The 23,534-nt window shown below is 44.2% G+C and overlaps 1 protein-coding gene across 1 annotated transcript in view; it reads right to left on the bottom strand.

Annotated features, from left to right (window-relative positions):
* Window positions 1-2,374: 2,374 nt before the first annotated feature.
* LOC128979905 (activated RNA polymerase II transcriptional coactivator p15-like) overlaps window positions 2,375-23,534 on the bottom strand; it is a 40,092-nt gene continuing 18,932 nt past the window's right edge. Inside the window, exons 3-4 of the mRNA XM_054398303.1 lie at window positions 13,931-14,039; window positions 2,375-2,454 (exon numbers count right to left, since the gene is read on the bottom strand). Of these exons, the coding sequence (XP_054254278.1) occupies window positions 2,375-2,454; window positions 13,931-14,039 (189 nt within the window). The remainder of the gene's footprint in view (window positions 2,455-13,930; window positions 14,040-23,534) is intronic.

The raw sequence follows: 23,534 nt of genomic DNA, 5'->3' as shown, positions 1-23,534 counted from the left end.
GTTATCAAGTACTAATTTCTTTAAACAACTCACTTTCTACATCAGTTTGTACAAGAAAACTAACCACTGTATTAAAACTTTTTCACTTACTCCCCCAAAATGAATGAATTTAACTCTCCACCTTCCTGAAAACAATGATATTGTACTCTGATGCACAATTGCCATTCAATCACCTACTACCAGAGTAGTCTAAGTGAGGACAATGCTCCCACTGTTATGATAATCATGCACTTTAAAGGAGCCACGTGAAAGTTTTAAGGCAAAATGGGTGAAATCTGGTTGCAAAATTTCAGATTTAAAGGGAAAAAAACATGTATGCATACCGCAAAAAATAAAAAATCTAGAATATGTTGATAATGATCTGAAGCAATTTATTTCCTTCATTCATCTGTGAAAATTTTAGCAGATATTTCATATTTTTTCCATTTGGTACAAATACTTCTACATGCCATTAAGAATCACTCAAAAGAATGTTGAGCCCAAAAAAGCAGCTGCTACCACAAAACATCTCTTCACCTTTTTATTCACCCTCAAGCAGTTCTTTAAAACTCAGATTTCTTGAGATCTTAACTTTATTTGAAATATATGAACAATGGATAAAGTAATAAGCAGGTGGAGGTTTCAGATATAATATTTAAATTAAATAATATATATTTAATTCGATGGTCACCATTGCTTATTTTTCAATACTCATTTGTACTGAATTATAAACTCTGCAGCATAGGGACAGTTTGTGTATGGCACTTAGCAGAACAGGACTTCCATGCATATCTGCAATATAAACAATTATATTAAGATATCCCAAACCTAAACAAATAATAAAACCTGTTTATGCATACTAAATAAATAAATAAATGTAACATCAAGTGGGAAAATTACACCCAAATCAATAAGTTGTACATTCATTACAGTTTCAAAATATCAATTTTCATGAAGTTGCTTCATCTTCTTACTTGAATTAAATGAATTAAGTCAGAAAATAAACTCTTCTCCAATTCCACTAACATACATTATTTCACTTTAGTTATTATGTGTCAGCTAACTTTGATCTTTCACCATTAACTTCTGTACTGGCATGCCCCTTAACTCTCCAAGCTCTACTCAAAACATCATATTTTCCCTTCTTCATTCCATAGTTTGTGATACCTACCAAGAAGTCATTCAACTGAGGCAGCATCTAGTCTAATAGAGCTGGATGAAAGCTTCTTTTACCAGAATAGTACACTGACAAGCCAAGTTCACTAGAGTCATGGTCCACTATGTACCAGTGCTCCATTGTAAGCACGAAGTATCTTCTGTACAAAAGATAACACAATTGTGTGTATTTAAGCCACACAAGGCAAGCCAAGTTAAATGGTTTGGGCAGACAGTGTGGGATAGAGCAGAAGCATGATAATCAAATGTTTTGGCTGAAGCAATTTTAAACCTGTTTGACTGTTTAACCTGTGTTACCACCTAGTTTAAGCATTGTTGTTTACACAGTACTCTCAGATGAACAAAAGCCTTATAAAGACAGATTAACTGATCTTTTTTATAGACTGACTAGTCAGTATATGTATTCAAGAATGAGTTTAATTCAAAGCTTGAAAAGAATAACTAACTAATAACCACATTCAGAGCTTTCAAATACTATCTTACTGTGAGGTATATGTCTATTGCCTTAAAAGTTTATGCATCGCATTCTAAAATATAGGGTCCAAGAATAAAGGCTAATTGTACTTTCTAAGTCAAGCAAACTATAGAAAAATGGGAGGAAGTAGTGTGTGACGTGTTCAAATGTTACTGTTTAGCATAACACTTCATGAAGATAATGCAAAAAAGTCTATATACTCAGGACTCTTTACATCCGGATAAATATGGTAAATTAGCAAATAAAGTATTTAAGATAATCTACAAAACTGTATTTTACCAGGTATTCTCTGTATCAAGTCTTAAAGCAGAAAGCTGTCAGGGCAATAACAGAGTATGAAATAAAAGGGAAAAAATTAAATAGAGACATTTTAAGAAATCTCTCCAGAAAACAAATTTGTATTAACAATTAACTAAACTGAAACTAAAACAAAGACTAAAGCTATTGGGTGGCCTTATCAGCAAACACCTTCAATCAAAAGGTCATAAACACTGATACTTTACATATTATTTGTTTATATTATACCATAAGGTGAAAGCAACACATTTCCTTTTAGTAAAGCATACACAAATAGCCTCATTCAGAATACACTTTTAATGCACATTAAAAAAGTATTGCTCTTACAGATCATTTTGGAACCCAAATATACAATAGCTTGGAAAACAATATTTTAGAAAACAAAAGCCAATGTAAAAAGATCACTTAAAACAACTAAAATGATAAAGATTCTGTATGGTTCTGTATTTACAGTTTTCTTACTGCATCATCAATATCAGAAATCTGTTCCTTCAGCTGGTTCCACTGTTCTGGATTTAAAGAAATACCTGAAATGCATTAAAAATAAATACTTAAAGACAAAAGGAAAATTGTAGTGCAGGATATTGCATAATTACTGTCAAGGCTGGTTTCGTAAACAAAGTCTATGTCACAACTATTAGTGCTTAAGCAGCAACCACAGAATAGCAGAATGGTTTGAGTTGGAAGGGACCAACCCTCAGCCTCCCTGCCACTAGACCAGGTTGCTCAAGGCCCTGTCTAACCTGGCCTTGAACGCTTCCAGGGAGAGGGCATCTGCAACCTCCCTGTGCAGCATGTTCCAGTGACTCACCACCCTCACTGTAAAGAATTTCTTCCTAGTATCCAGTCTAAATCTGCCCTCTTCCAGCTCAAGGTCATTGCCCCCCATCAAATCACAGAATCACAGAATCACAAAATCACAGTTAGGGGTTGGAAAGGACCTCCAGATGATCATCATCCCACACCCAGAGATGATAAACTGCACAAACTCAACAATCCACAGTGTTAAAGCCACCCACAGCTTCAAAAGCACCTGTAGAAACAAATACCAGAGAATTGCAGCAAGCAATCATCCTACCCGCATCATCAAAATTATGAATGCTTAGAAGAATTCAGTCAAATTTCACAGAATCATGGAATGTTAGGGGTTGGAAGGGACCGTTGAGCTGAAAATAATTCATCTTTATTCTACTAATCCACATCTACTTGAGACATTCTAACCTTAGCAGCTCTGCAGTCTACCTGCTGGTGGTTTTGATGTTCCTCATTGGACCAACTTTTGGATATCTGGACATTTACGTGGTATACCTTGAGATCTAGCATTTCTAGTCAGGCAGCAACATCTTGCCACAAGTGGGGCAGCCTAATCAGGTTTGCCTCTGCATTGCCAATTGTTTTCCGCCTTCAGTGAAGTTATTACAGGAGATTGACCTGTACAAGTTGATGGGCCTGGATGCCATCCACCTGAGGGTGCTGAGAGAGCTGTCCGATGTTGTTGCAAGGCCACTCTCCATAATCTATGAGAAGTCATGGGGATCAGGAGACATCCCTGAAGACTGGAAAAAGGCTAATGTCACCTCCATCTATAAGAAGGGTTTCAAGAAGGACCCAGGTAATAATAGACCCATTAGCCTCACTTCAGTACCTAGGAAAGTTATGGAACAAATCCTCCAGAGGACTGTCACAAGTCAACTGAAGCATGTGATTGGGCAGAGCCAATACAGATTCACCAGGGGCAAATTGTGCTTGACAAACCTGATTGCCTTCTCCAACAAAGTAACTCGCTCAGTCGGTGCAGGGCGAGCAGTGGACATTGTCTACCTGAACTTTCCAAGGCTTTTGACGTGGTCCCCCACAGGTTCCTCCTAGAGAAACTGATATGTTATGGCCTAGACAGGTGGTCTGTGCAGTGGGTGGGGAACTGGCTGACAGGCCCTACCCAGAGGGTGAGAGTCGATGGTTCCTTCTCAACCTGGCAGCCATTCACAAGTGGGGTCCCCCAGGCATCGAATTAGGTCCAACTCTGCTTAATATCTTCATAAGTGATCTGGATGTTGGGATCAAGAGTGCCCTGATGAAGTTTGCAGATGACACCAAGATGAGTGGGGAGGTTGACACTCTGGAAGGGAGAGGCACCCTCCAGGAAGACCTGAACAGGCTTAAGGAGTGGGCTAGCAAGAACCTTATGAAGTTCAATGGGGATAAGTGTAGGCTCTTGCACCTGGGAATACAGGACCACAGGACCCAGGAGTGCAGCTCAGACTGGGATCCATCTGGCTGGAGAGCAGCCCTGTGGAGAGGGACCTGGGGGTCTTGGTGGATAACAAGCTCAGCATGGGTGAACAGTGTGTGCTGCAGCAGCAAAGAAAGCCAACAGGATGCTGGGTTGCATCACCAAGGGCATTACCAGCAGAGATGAAGTCATTGTCCCACAATACTCAGCGATGGCCAGACCACACCTGGAGCACTGTGTGCAGTTTTGGTCTCAGCTGCACAAGAAGGAGGTGGACGGGCTGGAAAGTGTCCAGACAAGGGCTACGAGAATGATCAGAGGACTGGAAGCCCTGCCATGTGAGGAAAGGCTGAAGAGCTGGGTTTATTCAGCCTTGAGAAGAGAAGGCTGAGGGGAGACCTCATCACCATGGACCAGTAGCAGCTTTCCAGCTATGTAGTTTTCATAAAATATGGCAAGGTCCATCAGTAAACAAGGCATATTTACGTGTCCTGTTTGAGCCCGCTGAGTGATCAATGCAACCCACTTACCCCACACTGCATCAGTTGCATGATTTGTGGAGAGAGCCCTCCTTTAAACGTGCGTTTCAACGCTGGCAATGAAAGCACCAAGAGGAGTTGTGCTTCAGTACCAATTACTTCTGAAGCAGTTCAATCTCCTTCATGTGCTGCCAGTATCTTTTTCAGTGGGAGTACAGCAGACCCCAGATCCTCTATATGCTTGATTCCCAAAAGCCTAGGGGTCAACCTCAAGTCTCCCCTGGTGCCTTTTGCCAGAGGCTCCAAGTAGGGCCAGTCTCCCCAGCTGCGGTGTAGAACACATTACTTGCACTGTGACCTGCTGGACTAACCCAAGGGCTGCTGCATGAACAATCTTTTGTTTTACTTCTTCAAAGGCCTGTGGTTGCTCAGGACCCAATTTAAAAGCATTCTTCTTTCAAATCATTTCACAGAGATGACTTACAATCTGACTGTGGTCTGGAACATATATTTGCCATAAACCCAGGACATGTAAGAAAACTCATGTAGCCTTTTTGTTAGTCAGTGGAGCCATAGCTGCTATTTGGTTAATCGCATTTATCGGGATCTGGCTCTGTCTTCCCTGCTGCTATGCTAGATGCCCACCAATACCCCTTTGGGTCCTTGAAATGTCCTCTCAAGATAATCTACCCCAAAAATGAGTGGGGCATCTGGGCCAGTCACAATATGGTGCTTTTGCCACTCGTGTCCAGTCAGACTTATTCCAGCTTCTACTGCGGTCAGTTCCTGCAATGCCTCTGTCACTCCAGAAATAAAAATGGATTCTATCCCTCTGTAGTTTGATGGCATCACAGTGTATTGTGCACCAGTTTCCACCGAAGACTTATATTCCTGTGGTACTGACATGCCAGGCCATCAAACCCACACAGTCCAATAAAGTGTTGTCTCTCTCTTTCACCTGTCTGGAGGCAGGGCCCCTCCAATTACAAACAGAGTATTTGTCATCAACATATGGGTCCAAGCAGCTCACATGGACTAGACCCTCATCATGGTTACTCATGTCTTGTAAATAAGGATCTGAAGCCCATCTATGCATCTGAGGGGCTCTGCACTGGAAACTGGAGCAGCAGTTTTCCTGGAAGGAAAACTGTGTTCTAGATTGTACCATCTGTTCCTTGTCCTTTCACTGGGCACCACCAAAAAGAGACTGGCACCTTCATCTTACCACTGACCCCTCAGACGTTGATAAGATCCCCTCTCAGCCTTTTCCTCTCAAGACTAAAAATGCCCAATGCTCTCAGCCGCCTTTCTTCACAGGAGAGATGGTCAAGTTCCGCAATCATCCTCGTAGCTGTCTGTTGGACTCGCTCCATCAGATCCCCGTCTCTCTTGAATTGGGGAGCCCAAAACTGGACACAGTATTCCAGGTGTGGTCTCACCAGGGCAGAGTAGAGGGGGAGGAGAACCTCCCTAGACCTGCTGGACACACTTTTCTTGATGCACCCCAGGATGCTATTGGCCCTCTTGGCCACAAGGGCACATTGCTGTCCCATGGATAGCTTGCTGCTCACTAGGACTCCAAGGTCTTTCTCCACAGAGCTGCTTTCCAGCAGAACAACTCCTATTCTGTACTGGTGCTTGGTGTTATTCTTCCCCAGATCACTACAAGCCCTTGTAAAAAGTCCCTCCCCAGCTTTTCTGTAGCCCCCTTCAGGTACTAGAAGGCTACTCTAAGGTCTCCTGGGAGTCTTCTCTTCTCCAGGCTGAACAACCCCAACGCTCTCAGCTTGTCCCCATAGGGGAGGTGTTCCAGCCCTCTTATCACCTTCCTGGTCCCCTCTGGACCCACTCTGACAGTTCCATGTCCTTCTTGTGTCAGGGGCACCAGAACTGGACATAGTGCTCCAGGTGGGGTCTCACAAGAGTAAAGTAGAGAGGCAGGATCACCTCGTTCATCCTGCTGGTCACACTTCTTTTTATGCAGACCAGGACACGGTTGGCTTTCTGGGCTGCAAGTGCACATTGCTGGGTGATATTGAGCTTTTCATCCACCAACTCCCCCAAGTCCTTCTCTGCAGGACTGCTCTCAGTCCACTTACCATCTAACCTGTATTGATACTGGGGATTGCCCCAACCCAGGTGTAGGACCTTGCACTTGGCCTTGTTGAACTTCATGATGTTCACATGGGCCCACCTCTCAAGCCTGTCCAGGTCCTTCTGGATGGCATCCCTTCCTTCCAGTGTGTCAACCAGACCACACCTCTTGGTGTCATCCACAAACTTCCTGAGGGTGCCTCAGTCCCACTGTCCATATCACTGACAAAGATGTTAAATGGCACTGGTCCCGGTACCGACTCCTGAGGGACACCTCGTCACTACTCTCCACTTGGACATTGAGCTGTTGACTGCACCTATGTCAGTGCAACCATCCAGCAAATTCCTTATCCATCGAGTGGTCCACCCATCAAATCCACGTCTCTCCAATTTAGAGACAAGGATGTCATGTGGGACAGTGTTGAATGCTTTGCACAAGTCCAGGTAGATGACATCAGTTGCTCCTTCTTCATCCAACAATGCTGTAACCCCGTCATAGAAGGCCACCAAATTTGTCAGGTATGATTTACTCTTAGTGAAGCCATGTTGGCTGTTGCAAATCACCTCCTTATTTTCCATGTGCCCTAGCGCAGTTTCCAGGAGGATCTGCTCCATGATCTTGTCAGGCACAGAGGTGAAACTGAGGTAGCCTGTAGTTCCCCATCTCTTCTTTTTTCCTTTTTTAAAAATGGAAGTGATGTTTCCCTATTTCCAGTCAGTGGGAACTTTCCCAGACTGCCACAACTTCTCAAATATGATGGATAGTGGCTTAGCAACTTCATCCACCAGTTCCCTCAGGAGTCGTGGATGCATCTCATCAGGGCTCATGGAGTTGTGCACCTTCAGGTTCCTTAGATGGTCTGATCTTCTCCTACAGTGGGCAGTCCTTCATTTTTGCAGTCCCTGCCTTTGCCTTCCGTGATTTGGGTGGTGTGGCTGGAGCAATTGCTGGTGAAGACTGAGATAAAAAAGTCCTTGAGTACCTCAGTCTTCTCCATGTCTTGGGTAACCAGGTCTCCTGTTTCCTTCCAGAGAGGTCCCACGTTTTCCCTAGTCTTCCTTTTATTACCAATATACCTATAAAAGGTTTTCTTGTGCTTGACGTCCCTGGCCTGCTCAGACAGTTTTTCTGTATTCTTCCCAGGCCACCTGTCCTTGCTTCCACCCTCTGTAGGCTTCCTTTTTGTTTGAGCTTGTCCAGGAGCTCCTCGTTCATCCATGAAGGCCTCCTCATTTGGAACACTTCAGTTTAAGCCAGAACAAAAGAAATCTTGGCTCCTAAAAGCCATACCTCTGTGATCTTAACTATGCACTTTTGAAGTATCATAATTCTTAGTTTCCTAAAGCACTGTGAATAACATATACTATAAGTAACATTTTGGAGAGACTATTCCACTCCCTAGCACTCACAAACCAACACAGAAGTTATTTTTTCACTTCAAGTTCACTGTACTTCTAGTGACATTCAATCAATAATTATTCAGTGCCCCACAACCCATCTCTTCAGCTCTAAATTTGTACTTCCTCAAGTTCAAGTCCAGGCAAATATTTCCTTTTTCCTTTACTCTCCTTATTCTTCCTCTATGACAACTCTATGCGAGTACAGACTCCCAGGCCTACCTCTCATATTCTCTCCAGTACGGCTCTTCAACTATTTACCCCCACTCTCCCCCCTCAGTGATCAGGCTTCCTTCGTTTCTTTCTCCCTGTAGGTGGAGTAGGATCTGAAAACAGCCAAAACTTTGAATTCCATTTTTTGGGCTCATAATTATTTTTTTTTAATCATCACTGTCTTACCAGAGCAATACGCACAGAGCTATTCCATTTTCCACCAGTCTATAGATGGCATGTTTTTTTTTTTTAAAACAGGTCAGTGTGCTAACCATTATTAGGGACCAAATGTCATCAAGATGCCCGAAAATAAAAAATGGGTTATTGTCACAGATGACTCATTTCTGAAGGGAGTGGAAGGCCCAATATGCAGAGTGGACCCATGCCTTAGGGAGGTCTACTGCCTCCTTGAGGCCTGAATTTTAGTGATGTGAGGAGAAAGCTTCCTTCCCTAGTATGGCACAAAGACTACTATCCACTGCTAATCTTTCAGGTAGCAACAAGAAGTCCAAGGGCAATGAAGAGAGACTTCAGGGCCTGGGGATGACTGGTTAAGGGATTGGGAACACAAGTAGTGTCCACCTCTATCTCCCCAGTTGCAGAGTGATGAGGGAATAAACAGGAAAACAGAGGAGATCAATGCCTGGCTCCAAGCCTGGTGTCTCCAGGAAGACTTTGGATTCTTTAGTCATGAATTGATTTACAGGACACCAGGCCTGCTGGCAACAGATGGGATACACCTGTCTCAGAGTGGGAAAAGTATCCTAGCCCAGGAGCTCGCAGGGCTCATTGAAAGAGCTTGAAACTGGATTGGAAGGAGGAAGGTCACAAAAACCAGGCTGCTAGAAATAAGCCTGAGGGCAGCACACTGGTGTTTGAAGGATAGGGTGCTGGCAAGGTGGTAGGTAGAGAAAGGAGACCTATGTGGCAGCAAACACACAAGGGTTATCGATGGGTTAGTAACCATGAGAGCACCTGAGAACAGTCAGGTAGGTATTAGGACTTCTCCCTGCAAAAAGGTGGCAAGACCTTTAGACCAACTAAAGTGCATTTACACTAATGCACACAGCATGGGAAACAAACAGGAGGAGATGGAAGCCATTGTGCAGAAGGAAAACTATGATATAGTGGCTATCACAGAAACATGGTGGGATGTCTCACACCACTGGAGTGCCACAGTCAATGGCTACAAACTCTTCAGAAGGGACAGGCAAGGAAGGAGAGGTGGTGGGGTGTCCCAGTATGTCAGGGAGTGTTTTGATTGTATTGAGGTTAATGATACTGATGACAGAGTTCAGTGTTTATGGGTAAGAATCAGGGGGAAGGCCAACAAGGCAGATATCCTGGTGGGAGTCTGGTCTAGACCACCCAATGAGGATGAAGAGACTGATAAAATATTCTTTAGGCATCTGGCAGAATTCTCTTGTTCTTCTGGGGAGCTTCAACTTCTCTGATGTCTTCTGGAAATTCAACACAGCAGAGAGGGAGCAGTCCCAGAGGTTCTTAGAGTGTGTGGAGGAGAACTTCCTGACACATCTGGTTGAGGGAGCCAACTATGGGAGGTGCCCTCCTGGACCTGCTGTTTGTGAACAGAGAAGGACTGGTGGGAGATGTAATGACTGGAGGCCACATTGAGCACAGTGATCACAAAATGGTAGAGTTGTCAGTTGTTGGAGAAGTAAAGAGGGGGGTCAGCAGAATTGCCACCTGGGACTTTCAGTGAGCAAACTTTGACCTGTTTGGGAGCCTGGTGGACAGAGTCCCTTGGGAGGCAGGTCCTGAAGGGCCAAGAAGTCCAGGAAGGCTGGTGTCATTGGTTGAGTTGAAATCTGCTGCTGTTATTCAAAAAGTGCTGGCTGGAACAAAGTATCACAGGACTTGAAGTTCAGATTGTAACATGAGGGATTTCCTGTTCTGGTTGCTGCTTTCAGGTTCTGGGTTTGGGTGTTGGTCTCTTCCACTGGGACAATGGTGTGACAGGGAGAGATGGGGGGGGTAGCTCACTGGTTTAGGGTTTATCTTGCTGGCTTCTGCTTGCTGCTGAGTTCTGCATTTTGATGTGCTTTTTTTCTGTAAATAGTCTAAGGTAATTGTGCATTATGTTATCTCATTTATATTAAACTCTTTTTATCTCAACTCTTTATCTCAACCCAGAGGGCTTTTTTTTGTGTGTTACTTTCCCTCACTTCTGTGTTGTAGGGAAACAGGCAGTTTAAACTGTTACAGCTGGACGCTGCTCAATAGGGACTTCTTAAAGGTACAGGAACAAGCTGACCCCATGTGCCAAAAGAAGAGTTGGTGGGGAAGAAGGGGCCTAGCTGAACAGAGAGGTCTGGTTGCTGCTTAGAGAGAAAAGGAGAGTCTGTGGTTGTTGGAAGAAGGGGCAGGCCACTTGGGAGGACTACAAGGATGTCATGAGGCTGTGCAGGGAGAAAATTAGAAGGGCCCAAGCCCAACTGGAAACTAATCTGGCTTCAGCTGTTAAAGAGAACAGGAAATGCTTCTACAAATACATTAGCAACAAAAAGAGGACTGAGGAGAATCTCTGTCCTTTGTTGGATGCAGGGGGAACATAGTGGTCAAGGATGAGGAAAAGGCTGAGGAACTCAATGCCTTCTTTGCCTCAGTCTTTAGTAGTAAGAGTAGTTGTTCACTGGGTACCCATCCCCCTGAGCTGGAAAAGAGGGATGGGGAGCAGAATGAAGGCCCTATAGTCCAAAAGGAGATGGTCAGTGACCTGCTGCACCACTTAAGACACACACAAGTCTCTGCGGCTGGATGGGTTACACCTGAGGCTACTGAGGGAGCTGTCAGAAGTGCTCACCAAGCCACTTTCCATCATTTACCAGCAGTCCTGGCTAAGTGGGGAGGTTCCACTTGACTGAAAATTGGCAACTGTGACACCCATCTACAGGAAGGCCTGGAAGGAGGACCCAGGAAACTACAGACCTGCCAGTCTGACCTTGGTGTTGGTGAAGGTCGTGGAGCAGGTCATCTTGAGTGCCATTATGCAGCATGTGCAGGGCAACCAGGTGATCAGACCCAGTCAGCATGGGTTCATGAAGGGCAGGTCCTACTTGATGAACCTGATCTCCTTCTACAACATGGTCACCTGCTTAGTGGATGAGGGAAAGGCTTTGGATGTTGTTTACCTGGACTTTAGTAAAGCCTCTGACATTGTTTCCCACAGCATCCTCCTGGAGAAACTGGCTGTTCATGGCTTGGATGGATGAACACTCCACTGGGTAAAAAGCTGGATGAATGGCCAGACCCAAAGAGTGGTGAGGAATGAAGTTAAATCCAGCTGGCAGTCATTCACTAGTGGTGTTCCCCAGGGCTCAGTACTGGGGCCAGTTCTCTTTAATATCTTTATCAATGATCTGGATGAGGGGATTGAGAGCACCCTCAGGAAGTTTGCAGATGACACTAAATTGGGTGGGAGTGTTGATCTGCTTGAGGGTAGGAAGGCTCTGCAGAGGGACCCAGACAGGCTGGATTGATGGGCTGAGGACAGTTGTTAAACCTCATACAAGGCCAAGGTCCAGGTCCTGCGCTTTGGTCAAAACAACCCCATGCAACGCTCCAGGCTTGCGTCAGAGTGGCTGGAAAGCTGCCTGGCAGAGAAAGACCTAGAGGTGTTGATTGACAGCCAGCTGAACATGAGCCAGCAGAGTGCCCAGTTGGCCAAGAAGGCCACCAGCATCTTGACCTGGATCAGGTATAGTGTGGCCAGCAGGACCAAGGAAGTGATTGTGCCCCTGTACTCAGCACTGGTGAGGCCACACCTTGAGTATTGTGTTCAGTTTGGGGACCTTAACTACAAGGACATTGAGGTGCTGGAGTGGGTGCAGAGAAAAGCAATGAAGCTGGTGAAAGGTCTGGAGAAAAGGTCTGGTGAGGATCAGCTGAGGGAACTGGGATTGTTTAGTCTGGAGAAGAGGAAGCTGAGGGGAGACCTCATTGCTCTCTACAACTCCCTGAAAGGAGGTTGGAGTGAGGTGGGTGTTTGGTCTCTTCTTCCAAGTAACAGGTGATAGGATGTGAAGAAATGGCCTCAAGTTGCACCAGGGGAGGTTTAGATTGGATATTAGAAGAAACTTCTTCAGTGAAAGAACACTGGAACAGGCTCCTCAGGGTGATGTTTAAGAGGCAGAGATGTGGTGCTGAGGGACATGGCTTAGCACCACCCTGGGTAGAATCAGATAATGGCTGGACTCAATGATCTTAAAGGCCTTTTCCTGCCAAAACAATTCCATGATTCTATGAACAACCTGTAGTTCACACCTGCTGTTGGAAACAAACTGACACAACAATTCTAAACTACTGGATTTTAAAAAATTTACTTTATTACACAATTTCAACTGTTCATACTGGTTTTAGGATAGCTAGATAAGGGGCTTATAAGTGCCTCAATGGAACATTAGACTCACATACTGTATCAGATCATTATTAATTTCACCCTAATAAAATTTAGATCTTTTTGCCACATAGATAAACATTTCTATCTACATCATGTAATTTTTGTCACTTGGCATACCCATCAATTTTCATTGTAGTTTACCACTCAAACTGCATATTCTTTTTAATTCCACCTCAAAACACAGCAGCTTGAAGTCCTTAGAAATTTTCCTGTACAATACTGGTACATCTGTTCATACAAACCTATTCTCAGTGGTTATTCAAGAGCTATTGAAAACATTTCTCAAGCTTTCCAAACATGTATTTGCTCCTGGACACACTAGAAAAATGTAATAAACTTTATGCTGATTCTACATTAAATGTTTTCAATCTCCAGGACAGGATGTTTGATACTTACCTCTTTTCTTGGCACAATATGAAAAATGATTAAAAGTAAGCTTTTCTAACAGAAGCAACATGACATTATGGAAAGCAGTACTACTGCAACTATCCTTGCATCCCTATCTTGAAGGTGATTTTCTGAAAATGGTTCAATGAAGGCATGCCATAAAAAGTAGTTATGGGAATAGCAATTAAAGGCACAATGGCTTATGCTGTGTTGACATTTAAAAACACAGCACCAAAGCTTGCATACTTGAGATATTTTCACCTGAACTAAAATCTTGAAATATTTTTTACAAAATTAGTCACAATAAATATTTTCATTATTTTAAGCTAATATTTTATAGAAATTGAAGATCATAACTGTTTTAAAGATCATCATTGTTTTACAGAAATGAATGTCATATTACAAATTAATAACTTACATCTCTTTGTTTACTTTTGAAATAAGAAATCAAACTGTAATTAAGGCAAGAAAATCAATTGATTAAGTTAATCAATGGGAAAATGTATGGCTATGTATATAATTCCCATATCAAATTTCCCTGTATTTGATGCCTTGTTTTCTGTAAATCATGGGGGATCCATTTAGGAAAACAGATTCAGGCCAATGAAATCACTTTGTTTTGGTGTATAATCTACAGACAAAACTAATAATTTGTTAAAATATAAATTATATTTTAAAAAAATACAATAACAAACTATAAAAATCAGATACACAAGGTTCTCCAGCAAACTGCAGACAATATTTTAACACGAAATAACATGACAATAGCATAACAATACCTTTTCTGCCAGGCTTCATTTCACCTTCTTGATCGATCCAATATTCTCTAATATCAATTAAAACTTTCCCTTTAAAGTCACGAACACTGACATATCTCATTTTGCCAATCTGTCAAAACAATATAATGATATCTTTTAGATATTTTACATGTTACAGCATTCATTTTACCAGCAGCATCAGACTTGGACATGTGATATTGCACACTGCAGTGTATTTTAGACACCAGAGAAACAAGTAGATCATGAGTTTAATCCATAACAGTTAGTAGACAAGTAAGTAATGACAATATAAATGGATGAACAACTTAAAACCACTTGAGTATTCAATGCTCAATGCAAAAGTGGCTCTCGTAGAATAAAAATATCTATATTCTTAACAGAATAAAATCCACTATTCCACTGGTTTCTGAAATAAAATTTTGCCTCTATTATATCCATCCTTGTTACTAGCTGTTGCAACCAAACAGTGAAGAGGGAGCTCTGCTCCCAAATCTAAATTGTAGTCCATTCCATATGTACAGAAATCAAATTAGATATTCACATGAGATACGCACAATTTCTAGAGGGGTGGGGTTTTTCTCCTTCCTCTTTTTTTTCTCCTTTTTCTGTGTTTTAAGCACAATAAATATAGCCAGAAATGAAAATAAGCCACCAACTGTCCTATGTCTGCTAGCAAGTCCTCATGGTACTTCATTGGAACTGTTGTTAAAAGACTATTGCCTGGTCCAGATCATTGCTAAAGATACTAAACTGGCCTCAATACTGAGCCCTGGTGTGATGGTTTTAAGGCTATACCTTTAATTTCTTTTCACAGAGTTCGAGCAGAAAAGTAAAAGAATGTAAATAAACCACAATTGGGTGTAAGAAAGCAAAATAATGATTATTCTAAACACTTCCATTGGGGAGATAGAAATGTTTAAGAGACAGTACTCAAAACAAAGTCAGTCTGTCTGGTGTTTCTCTGCTGGGCAGTCTAACAAAGTTCTGCGCTTAGCTTCGAAGATAACATACTCGCATACTGACCTTGAAAGCTAAGTACTAACCACCTCTCTGCTTCTTGTCTTTTCTTCCTTCTGCCAGGGGGGTCTGAGGAAGGCAGGGAAGGGGGAGGCAGGGGGGCAGCTTTCCTGGCTTTGGCCAGGAGGGTTTTGTGCTGTTTCTGTTAATTGTACTGTCTGGAGAAAAGGTCTGGTGAGGATCAGCCATAAGCAGCCAGTTTCTCCAGGGGGATGCTGTGGGAAATGGCCTCACCAGTGCCCAGTACAGGGGGATAATCATTTCGTTACTCCTGCTGGTCACACTATTCCTGATACAGGCCAGGATGCCATTGACCTTCTTGGCAAACTGAGCACAGTGCTAGCTCATCTTGAGACAGCTGTCAATCAACACCTCTAGGTCTTACTCTGCCAGGCAGCTTTCCAGCCACTCTGCCCCAAGCCTGGAGCATTGCATGGGGTTGTTGTGACCCAAATGTAGGACCCAGCACTTGGCCTTGAATGAGGCTTAACAAGTGATCTCAGACCACAGATCCAACCTGGCTCTGCAGAGCCTTCCTACTCTCAAGCAGATCAACACTCCCACCCAATTTAGCATCATCTGCAAACTTACTGAGGCTGCTCACAATCTCCTTGTCCAGATCATTGATTGTGAGTGTAACTTTATATCCTTAATATTGGGATTTGAAGGATAAAAAGGGATAATGGTGTTGCAGCCACTGTTTTGAAGGCAGCTGCTGGATGCGTGCAGAGTGCATGATTCCTTATCTGACCAATTCCTTAGCACACTGTGTAGAGCAAAACAATAACATTCCACGTGAGCCAAGAACTTTGATTGGAACATGCTGCAGAAGCCACCTCCTTGACATGCTGGCACCTCTTATTGGGAAAAGATTTTTGCTTATATATGTGGTTGTAATTTACTGGTAAAGGGATTGAAAACAAAGGGTATAAAAAAACAGCCACTCTGAATGAGTTATCTTGGGTTAGGGACTTAGGTAGGAACGGCTTGGTTTAGGGCTTCTCAAGGAACTTTGGATAGGGATCTTTAGTTAAGGCTGCTAGGGGCTTCTGCTTCTGTCAGTTCGCTACTTCTGGCAAGGGCTTTGTGATGGTTTGAAACTGTCTCTTTAATTTTCTTCTCAAAGTTCAAGCAGAGAAAGTGAAAGAGTGTAAATAAGTCACTATTGGGTGTAAGAAAGCAAAATAATGATTGTTCTAAACAGTTCCATTGGATAGATAGACATGCTTAAGAACTATTACTCAAAACAAAGGGGGGCACTCTGCAGTCAGGGCTTCCTTGCTGGGCTGTCTGGTTGCTGTTTCTTCTTCTCTTCTGGCTGAAGATAACACACTGACCTTGGCGAGCTAAGTTAACAACTTTCTGCTTTAGCTAACTTTCCTTTCTGCCAGGGGGGTCTGGGGGAGGAGGCCCCTGGGAGAGAGGCCTGTTGGGAAAGGTCCCCTTTGGGGGGAAGCAAAGGGAGCTTGGTTGTGCTTTTCTGTTGTTTGTATATATTTGTAAATGTTGTGAATTTTGTATATTTGTACATATTCATTGCATTTCATCATAGATTGTAGATTCTGCTTGTAAATACAGCTTTCATTTGCTTCCAGACTGAGCTAGCCTGGTTATTGTTGGTGTGCAGGGAATTTCAGCTCACACTGACACATTTTTATTTTTGACACCCAATGTGGGGTGATTGCTTGTATGATTGATTTCTGCTCAGATTAGGAAGCAAAATGAAGCTGTTTTGGTTTGTTTGGCATTTTATTTATTCTTGTCTGACCCTGGTGATCTACAAATGGGCCATTTCCTCCATGACAGACAAGATTGTGAGATATGTGGCATATAAGTCGTTCCTTTGGGCTAAGAACAAGTTACTAAATGTTGTTGAATTCTGTTGTGGTCTTATCGGGCTAGGGAGATACGGTAACTCAACTATAAATCTGACAGCAGAAGCATTTGAGTTTGCTATTCCTCTTCAGAGGATTATGTGAACCAATGGAACTCTAAATTGATTTTTATGCTAATCTTGAATCTGGTGCTTGTTGTAGTAGTCATATGGCTGCTGGTAGCACTGTATCAAGAAAGACATAGGGCTACTTGCTCTTGCAGCCTGTGTAGACATAAGAGGAAATACAGAAAAGCTCAGAGAGATTCGGAATTAGGTTCTGATTCTGATTACAGTGTCCAGGAGATCACAGTTAAGTGTGGGGAAGAAAAGGCTTGTGAGAAAGCTGCCTTGACTCAGAGCCAGCAGCAGTAGCTGCGGGATCTGGGATCTGTGCCAGAAGGTCCAGGAAATGTGCCAGAATCTGAGATAACAGCCGTGACTACTCAGGCAGGCACCATTACCAAGGCACAGTCTCCTCCTCCTCCCTCTGCTGTTGAGATGGACGCAGCAGCGGCTGCAGGGTCTCAAAGCGTCCCTGCTGACTGCACAGAATCATTCTGTTCCTACGAATTCTGTACAGAATCCCTCTGCACCTGCCAACCCTGCACAGATTCCCTCTGCACCTGCTGACCCTGCACAGAATTCCTCTGGTCCTGCCAACACTGCTGCGAATGTGAAAGCTAGCCCAGTGAATTTGGTTGCCACTATTACCAGAAAGCACAAAGGAGCTGCAGGAGAAGGTGCAGATGCTGCAGGAGATGGTGCAGATGGTGCAGAAGGAGGTGAGGGTCTTTCTGCTCAGGGTCCCTCTGTTAAGAAAGATCCTTCTGGTGAGGAAGAGAAGGTTAGCCTTAAAACTCTGGCAGACCTCCTGAGACCACACATGGATGATGGAGATGTAGGTCAGGATGTGGACCCTGGTAAATTTGCAACTGCTGGAAGTGCCTCTGAACTCCAGGAAATTGCATGGAGGATTACAGCAGGACTATAGGGACAGCGAGGTCAGGATGATGATGATGATGATGATGATGATGAGGATGACATACAGTCAGCTAATGCACCCAGACAGGAAATTAGACATGTGAGGAAGGATTACATCAGAGGAGATACTGAGCCAGTCCTGTCTTGGCTAGCCAGGTGTTTTGATATGGGAGCCCCAGCATTGGTCAGCCTCCCAGTTGGGTACGCTCTCGAAAGATACAGGCATAGACAGGCATCTAGGCAAGCGCATTAGTAAAGTTTCTCTGTGGGCACACCTCTTACTGGCAGTCCTGCTGAGGTACCCTGGCAGAGATGATTTACCATGGAACCCTAAGCCTTGGACCACAATAGATGAGGGAATCAAGCATCTGAGAGAGTTTGCTGTGAGAGAAGTGATGTATGGAGATCATAAGACATTGAATCCTGATGAAATTCCCATTGGAACAGGCCTTGCCAAAAAGCTCATTAAACTTGCTCCTCCTAATTATGATACTATTCTGGCAAGCAGAATTGTGGCAAGAAATTATGGTGGAGTGCGTCCTACTGTTGGCCATTTCACTGACCAAATGAGGCAATTGGAGGATAGTCTTGCACGTACTTCTTTGGTTTCAGCCACTGAAACTCTGTCTGGAAAGATTGAGAATTGCATGAAAGAGCTGAAGGAGGAATTTAAAACCTCCATATCCAACTTGATGAAGGGGGATGATTCTGATTCCTCTTCCTCCAGATGGATACAAGTTTCAGTTGTCAGGAACAGACGTCCTCCAAGAAGGCCATTCCAGAACAGGTCAAACCAAAACAGACAGCAGAGGCAATCACGTGGCAGTATCTGGATAACTCTTCGTGATCAGTTTGGTGAGAACATGAACAGATGGGATGGTCAATACACTTCTGATCTTTTCAGGAGGTTACAGGAGATGCAGAGTGGCAGATTCCCAGTTAACAGTACCAGAAGGGTAGCTGTCACTTCCTCAGTTTCCCAGAACAACTCTAATTGCTCCAACAGTGATTCTAATTCTGGTGCTGTACATTGTGCCAGCTGTACATGTGGATGTAATCCCCACAATTAGGGGTGCCCTGCCTTCCACCAGGGGGAGGTAAGGGATAATGGAGATAACAGAATCTATTGGGATGTGTACATCCAGTGGCCTGGCACTTCAAAATTTCAGAAGTACAGGGCCTTGGTTGACACAGGAGCTCAGTGCACCATAATACCATCAAATTATCAAGGGGGAGAATCTATAACTATTCAGGGAGTCACTGGTGGATCTCAAGAGTTGTTTAAGATAGAGGTTGATATAAGTTTAACTGGGAAACAGTGGAAGAAACATACTATTGTAACAGGACCTAATGCACCTTGTATTTTTGGAATTGATTTTCTGAAAGAAGGGCGTTTTAAAGACCCTAAGGTTTACAAATGGGCTTTTGGAATAGCAACTGTAGAAATTGATGGAGGAAAATTGAAGTTGTCCATTAGACCTGAGCTTTCAGATGAATCTGCAGTTGTGGGACATCATGAGATAGAGGATGTGAAGTTGTCGGTTGCTTCTCAAACTGTGTACCACAGACAATACAGAGCCAACTCTGACTCTTTGGTGCCCAATCAAAACTTGATTCGTCAGTTGGAAAGTCAGGAAGTCATCAGCAAAACTCATTCACCTTTCAACAGTCCAATCTGGCCTGTGAGAAAGCAGAATGGAGAGTGGCGTCTGACAGTTGATTTCCGTGCCTTGAATGAAGTTAGTCTGCCCATGAGTGCAGCTGTACCAGACATGATGGAACTCCAGTATGAGCTGGAATCCAAGGAGGCCAAATGATATGCTACCATAGACATTGCTAATGCTTTCTTCTCTATTCCCATAGCAGAGGAATGCAGCCCTAGGTTTCCTTTCACCTGGAGCGGTGGTTTTGACTGGAATCTGTTCTTAGCTCAGTGGGCCCATGACTCGTCAGGAGATCAAGGCAGAGATGCAACCTACCAATGGGCTCGTGACAGATCCATTGACATTTCCATGGATGCTATCATGCAAGTCATCCATGACTGTGACATTTGTGCTGCTATTAAGCAGGCAAAGCGAATCAAGCCCTTATGGTATGGTGACCAATGGTCCAAGTACAGGTATGGTGAAGCCTGGCAGATTGACTACATCACTCTACCTCATTCTCGATCTGGTAAGCAATATGTGCTGACTATGGTAGAGGTGAGCACTGGATGCTTGCAAACTTATCAATCAGACTTGTTACAAAAGGAGGAAGGTGATAGAGTTCCTGTTATCAGAGAGAAGAATCTGTTAGGCAAAACTGTTTGGGTATTTTCTCCTTCAGGAGAGGCAAAACCTGTCCGAGGGGTGGTTTCTGCTGAAGGTCCTGGTTACACCTATTGGGTGATGCAAGAAAATGGTGAAATTCAGTGTATTTCACAAAGAAATCTAACTTTGGCTGAGAGAGGTTAAATTCAGAGTGTTGCACAGATACAGCATTGCGCCCAAGAGGAGAATCCGTGAGATCTACAGTGCATGAACCCTACGAACCCTGATAGCCCTGCATCACCTGAGAGTCCCTGTTCCTTTCTTCGTTCCATCTGCGAGGAAACAAGCTGTTTGCTATTTTTCCTGTGATTTGACCCTTTTGAATCATCTACATCTGAGATAGCCGGAATGGAGTATGATCTTTTTTCATTCGTTGTAAATATTGTTTAGGTTAGATGAATAGTAGTAGCAGCCAATGGAATTGTTTAGACTGAGCTAGCCTGGTTATTGTTGGTGTGGGGGGAATTTCAGCTCACACTGACAGAGGCTTCGGTGTAGGGATGCTGCGAGGGATATGCTTGGGACTTCTGTTAGCTGCTTCGTCTGTTAAACGCTTCCAGGACTACTTCTGTAAGTGAGGCTCTGAGACTCTGTAACACTAAGGATTCTACAACGCAGCAATAAAGGACTTCTGGGAGGACTTCTGAGATTCTCTTCTCTCTGCATTTCTGGAATCTCATTGCTATATGGCAACAGGGTTCATGCCTTCATTCGTCACCCAATGGCAGCCCAAATCGGGATGGGGGGGGTAACATATTGGTATTAGTTTTATTGTTTCATTAAATCCATTTTCGTTTCAACCTACAGGTCTTCTGTCCTTTTCTCAATTCCCCCTCTCTGCTGAGGAGAGGTCATTGTGGGATCAAGCAACTGCTATAGTTTAGCCTCAGATACAACAGTTTATTTGGTGCCCAACGTTTATTTGGGTCTGACATCAATAGATGACCTGGGAAAATTGCAGACCTTTACTTAGAAGACCTCAACAGACTGAAATGATAACAAGGACTATAGAAATACCGTCAGAGCATGCCAAGATGCAACAAGGAAGGCGAAAGCTCTCTTGGAACTAAATCTGGCTAGGGAGGTGCAAGATAACAAGAAGGGCTTTTTAAAATACATCAGCAGCAAAAGGAAGAATAGGGAAAAAGTGGGTCCATTGTTAAATGAGGTGGGAGCCATGGTGACAGACAATGAAGAGATGGTGGAATTACTGAATGCTTTTTTTGCCTCAGTCTTTACTGCTCAGACCAGCCCTCAGGAATCTCAGACACTGGAGGCAAGAGAGCAAAACTGGAAGGAGGAAGACACTCCACTGGTCAGTGAGGCTCACACAAATCCATGGGCCCTGATGGGGTGCATCCACCAGTGCTGAGGGAGCTGGCTGATGATGTTGCTGTTCATTTTTGAAATATCATGGAGAATGGAGGAGGTGCCTCAGGACTGGAAGAGAATCACAGAATGACAGAAAACATCCAGTTGGAAGAGACCTCAAAGATCATCCAGTCCAACCTTCGACCCAGCACAGAAGGGTCAACACTAAACCGTGCCCCTAAGCGCCAGGTCCACACACTGCTTGAACACCTCCAGGGACAGTGACTCCACCACTGCCCTGGGCAGATCATTCCAATGTTTGATAACCCTCTCTGTGAAGAAGTATTTCCTACCACCCAGCCTGAACCTCCCTTGGCACAGCTTGAAACCATTTCCTCTAGTCCAGTTGCTTGCCACCAAGGAGAGGAGTCTGGCCCCCTCCTCACTTCAACCTTTCTTCAGGTAGTTGTAGAGAGCGATGAGGTCTCCCCTCAGCCTCCTCTTCTCCAGACTGCACAACCCCAGCTCCCTCAGACACTCCTCATAGATCATGTGCTCCACGCCCTTCACAAGCCTCATTGCCCTTCTCTGAACACGCTCCAGAACCTCAATATCCCTCTTGTAGTGAGTGGCCCAGAATTGAACACAATACTTGAGGTGTGGCCTCACCAGTGCTGAGCACAGAGGGATGATCACCTCCCCATTCCTGCTGGCCACAGTGTTTCTAATACAAGCCAGGATGCCATTGGCTGTCTTGGCCAGCTGGGCACACTGTTGACTCATATTTAATCGACTGTCAACCAGAACCCCCAAGTCTCTCTCCGAGTCGCAGCTTTCCAACCACACATCCCCAAATCCGTAGTTTACCATGGGGTTGTTGTGACCCAGGCTGAAGACCTGGCACTTGGCCTTGTTAAACTTCATACAATTAACCTTCACCCATCGATCTAACCTGCCCAGGTCCTCTTCAAAGCCTCTCTACCCTCTAGCAGATTGACACAGCCACCCAGCTTGGTGTCATCTGCAAATTTCCTGAGGGTGCACTCAATCCCCTCATCCAAATCATTGATAAAGATATTAAAAAGGACAGGCCCCAGTACTGAACCCTAGGGGACACCACTAGTAACTAGGCACCAGCCAGACTCAACTCCATTCACCACCACTCTTTGGGCCTGGCCATCCAGCCACTTTTTTATCCAGCGCAGAGTGCACTTATCCAAGCCATGTGCCATGAGTTTCTGAAGGAGAATGCCGGACCAATGTCACTCCAGTCTTCAAAGAGGGCAAGAAGGAAGACCTGGGCAACTACAGACCAGTCAGCCTCACCTCCATCACTGGAAAGGTGATGGAGCAGCTCGTTCTGGAGGCCATCTCTAAACACATGGAAGAAAAGAGGGCTATCAAGAGTAGCCAGCATGCGTTCACTAAGGGGAAATCTTGCTAGACTAATCTGATAGACTTCTATGAAGGCATGACCAAATGGATAGATGACTTCAGCAAGGCTTTTCATACCTTCTCCCATTACATCCTTGCAGGTAAACTCAAGAAAAGTGGGTTAGATGATTGAACCATGAGGTGGATTGGTAACTGGCTCAACAACAGAGTTCAGAGAGTTGTAATCAGCAGCGCAGAGTCCAGTTGGAGGCCTGTGGCCAGTGGTGTTCCCTAGGGGTCAGGGGATTGAGTGTACCCTCAGCAAGTTCGCTGATGTGGTGTTTTGGCCCTGGCTAGGGGCCAAATGCCCACCAAAGCCGTTCTATCACTCCCCCTTAGATGGACAGGGGAGAGGGGAAAGTATAACAAAAGCCAGCTATAAGATAGAAGCAATTTAATAATAATGATAAGCAAAAGCAAGACCGCACAGAAGCGAAAAGCAGAGAGAGATGTTAGTCTCTACTTTCCATCAGCAGGACGATGGTCGGTCTCAGGAAGCAGGGCCTTCTACACTTGGTGGTTCCTTTGGAGGACAGATGCCATGGACAAATGCCCCCCTTACTTCCTTCTTTCACATCGTTCTTATATCTGAGCTGACATCATATGGCACGGAATACCCCTTTGGGCAATTTGGGTCAGTTGGCCCAGCTGTGTCCCCTCCCACCCCTCATCATAC

The sequence above is a fragment of the Indicator indicator genome (genome assembly GCF_027791375.1).
Source record: "Indicator indicator isolate 239-I01 chromosome W unlocalized genomic scaffold, UM_Iind_1.1 iindW_random_scaffold_75, whole genome shotgun sequence".
Taxonomy (NCBI): domain Eukaryota; kingdom Metazoa; phylum Chordata; class Aves; order Piciformes; family Indicatoridae; genus Indicator; species Indicator indicator.
Note: the sequence above shows the minus strand (reverse complement) of the source record. Positions and strands in the feature narration are given on the sequence as shown.